The sequence below is a fragment of the Zea mays genome, chromosome 7 (assembly GCF_902167145.1).
Source record: "Zea mays cultivar B73 chromosome 7, Zm-B73-REFERENCE-NAM-5.0, whole genome shotgun sequence".
Lineage (NCBI taxonomy): Eukaryota > Viridiplantae > Streptophyta > Magnoliopsida > Poales > Poaceae > Zea > Zea mays.
The window spans coordinates 113,589,300-113,592,532 of record NC_050102.1 but is presented as its reverse complement, the minus strand read 5'-3'; the positions used below and the strand labels follow the sequence as shown (position 1 = coordinate 113,592,532).

At 50.0% G+C, this 3,233-nt stretch overlaps 1 protein-coding gene across 1 annotated transcript; it reads left to right on the top strand.

The window, feature by feature from the left end:
- Nucleotides 1–1,758: 1,758 nt before the first annotated feature.
- On the top strand, nt 1,759–3,233 carry LOC100383173 (uncharacterized). Its single transcript, NM_001175838.1, is given in 2 exon segments — nt 1,759–1,842; nt 1,975–3,233. Coding segments are annotated over 2 exon segments (924 nt in total). The 5' UTR covers nt 1,759–1,779; the 3' UTR covers nt 2,836–3,233.

Below are 3,233 nucleotides of genomic sequence, written 5' to 3'. Positions count from 1 at the left end.
TTCCCATGACGCCTAGGGCCGGACATGGCTGCTGTCAGCCTCACTCTGTCGAGTGGCTCAGCAGTCGGTGCGGCGCAGGCGGCGCTGTCCTCTTGTCAGACCGGTCAGTGGAGCGGCGAAGTGACTGCGGTCACTTCGGCTCTGTCGACTAGAGGGCGTGCGTCAGGATAAAGGTGTCAGGCCACCTTTGCATTAAATGCCCTGCGATTTGGTCGGTTGGCGTGGCGATTTGGCCAAGGTTGCTTCTTGGTAAAGACCGGGCCTTGGGCGAGCCGAAGGTGTGTCCGTTGCTGGAGGGGGGCCTCGGGCGAGACGTAGATCCTCCGGGGTCGGCTGCCCTTGCCCGAGGCTGGGCTCGGGCGAGGCGTGATCGCGTCCCTCGAATGGACCGATCCTTGACTTAGTCGCACCCATCAGGCCTTTGCAGCTTTGTGCTGATGGGGTTACCAGCTGAGAATTAGGAGTCTTGAGGGTACCCCTAATTATGGTCCCCGACAATAGATATGAGATACATTATCGAGAAAACAAGAACGACAAATAAATACTTATCCACAAAGCAAAAAATATACCTGTATGTGTGTTTGGTGTTTGTGTATTGCATGTGCACCTCACCAAGTGTTGAACGTTTCTTCTGATCAGCAAATCTTAGGAACACATACAGAAGAACTGGAGCTAAGGGTTCTAGATTGAGTTTTGTCCAGACGGATACTTATTAGAAGAACTAAAGCTACTTGATCCACGGAATCCATCTTGGATAGGAAATGAAACAAAATTTGACCACTAAATGCCTAAACTTGACTTGAGCTACGGGATTCATTTTCATATATAGCATATAACATCTTCACATATAGCTTATAACATTAAACAAGACTAATATATACCTAAATTGATCATTAAATACTTAATTGTGGCATTAAATCCGGTTTCCCGGCAAAAAATGTCGGTTTACCGGTCTAAAATAACGGTTCACCGGTCCCAAAAACGGTTTATCGACGGTTTTCGGTTTTTATGAATTTTTTAAATTTTTTTGAATTTGGAACGAATTTGAAAAAAACCGATGGTTAACCGGAACCACATCCCGGCGGTTTCGGTAAACCGACCGATTAACCGCCGGTTTTTATCGGTTTTGTAAACCTTGGTGTGCGACCCACTTAGGTGCGGTGGACCGTTGGTTGTGGTACGAACTCGTTTTGAAGAGAGCACACATTTTGATTGTTAACGTACGACCCAATTTTTAAATTAATTGGAATGGCAACATATATATGAAAAACAAACAATTTTTTCCGGGCACGAACAAATATATTCGATATCGTAGTATTGCATTGTTCTTCTAAATATATGAATAAAATAACAAACTTTAAATTGCAAAAATCATTTTCAATTGCGTGAGAATATGAGTTCGAAAAATATTACATTTAAAAAATTAAATATACTTATTTTTTGCGTAAGTTCAAATTGTATTCATATAATTGTTAAAAAAATAGAGGAGCAAATTTAGAGGATATTATTGAAGAAAAAGATGATATAGAGGATATACTATTTTAAAGAATTCTATAAAGTTCAGGCAATATTTGTTAGAGAATGAAATTTAAATAAGGTTGGTAGAGATAGATTGTTGGGTTGGTCCAGGACTTCACTCAAGCTCGTTAGGCCCACAAGCAGTTGCAGTGCCGCCGCTCCTCTCGTCTTCCCCGTGGCCTTAACTTTACGGCTTCACCGACCGAAAACCCCCATTTCCTCTTCTCCAAACCCCACTCACCGCAACGAGCCGCCGGATCCATGGCCGGCAAAGACGGCTCCGTCCCTTCCCCGCCTCCTCCCCGGCTCCCATCCTACCCTGAGGTATGATTCTCCCATTACATTTTGTTTGCGGCGCCAAACTGTCCTCGGTATGTTTTTAATTTGCTACTGTGCTGCTCGCGGTCGTGGGCACGCACACCGTCTCGGCCGTGTTGCGGCCGCTCGCTTGCGCAGATGATCGTGGAGGCAATCCGGGCGCTGGGACTCGAGAACGGCTGCAACAAGACTGCGATCTCGGACTACATCAAGGGCAGCTACGGCTCCAACCTCCCTGCCCAGCACAACGCCGTCCTCACGGGCCACCTCGCCCGCATGAAGGCTACCGGTGAGCTCGCCTTCCTCAGGAACAACTATCTCCTCCCCAACGAGGACGAAGCCTCCCCGCTGAGCACCGGTGGGCACAAGGGCCCCGCCGCCGCCGAGGAGTCTACTGGCGTGTTGGACGTTGGTGACGATGTGTTGCTTGCTTCCCCTCTCGTCATCGACGCTGACGCCGTCGACATTGACGTGCCTGCTCCAGCTCCCGTTGTCACCGCTGATGTCGACGACATTGACGTGCTTGCTCCAGCTCCCGTTGTCAGCGCTGATGTCAACCCTGTTCATACCAAGCGGGGACGCGGACGGCCCCCGAAGCCCAAGGACCCCGTTGCTGAGGGCTACGGTGGTAAGCCCGCTACAGCTCCCGTCGCCGCCGCTGCCGTGCCTGTCAAGCGCGGGCGCGGACGTCCGCCGAAACCCAAGAACCCCGTCGCCGAGGACTCAGCTCCCACTGCGTCTTCCGTCGTCACCACTGATGGCAATGCCGTGCCTGTGAAGCGTGGGCGCGGACGCCCCCCAAAGCTCAAGGACCCCATCAATGTGGCCACTGACCAGGCCACCAGCGGCATGCTCAGCCCACGTGGCCGTGGGCGCCCGCCCAAGAAGGCCAAGGTCGCCGTGGAAGATCCCAGAGGTGAACCTGCTGCAGCTCGAGACGTTGTTGTTGATGCCAGTGCTGTACATGTCAAGCGTGGGCGTGGACGGCCCCCAAGATGAGTCCTGCTCCTGCAGCTGCAGTGACTGGGAAGCCGTCTGAGTCTTAAACCATGAAAATTGAATCCTATGGTGGTAATGGTTTGGGAGTAGCTTGGTGTATCAAATTGAGTTCTGAACTATCTTATCCAGTTGGGTGCATAGCATCGGAAGACTAATCTCAATAATCGAGAAATTTGCTGTTTTGCCACTCTCAAATTTGGCTGCTTGTTATTATGCCATCTCGTGTCTATGACTGGTGGGACCGTCTGTGTCTATGATTTGTGGGTCCGATGGCATACTGGCGAAGCCCACAAATGATAATGGCAAAATTGCCAATGGCTCCTCAATAATCTGGATGGTTTCTGTACATTGAATGGCGGATGATGCGTAATAGTTGACTGCTGCTGAAGACTTGACTT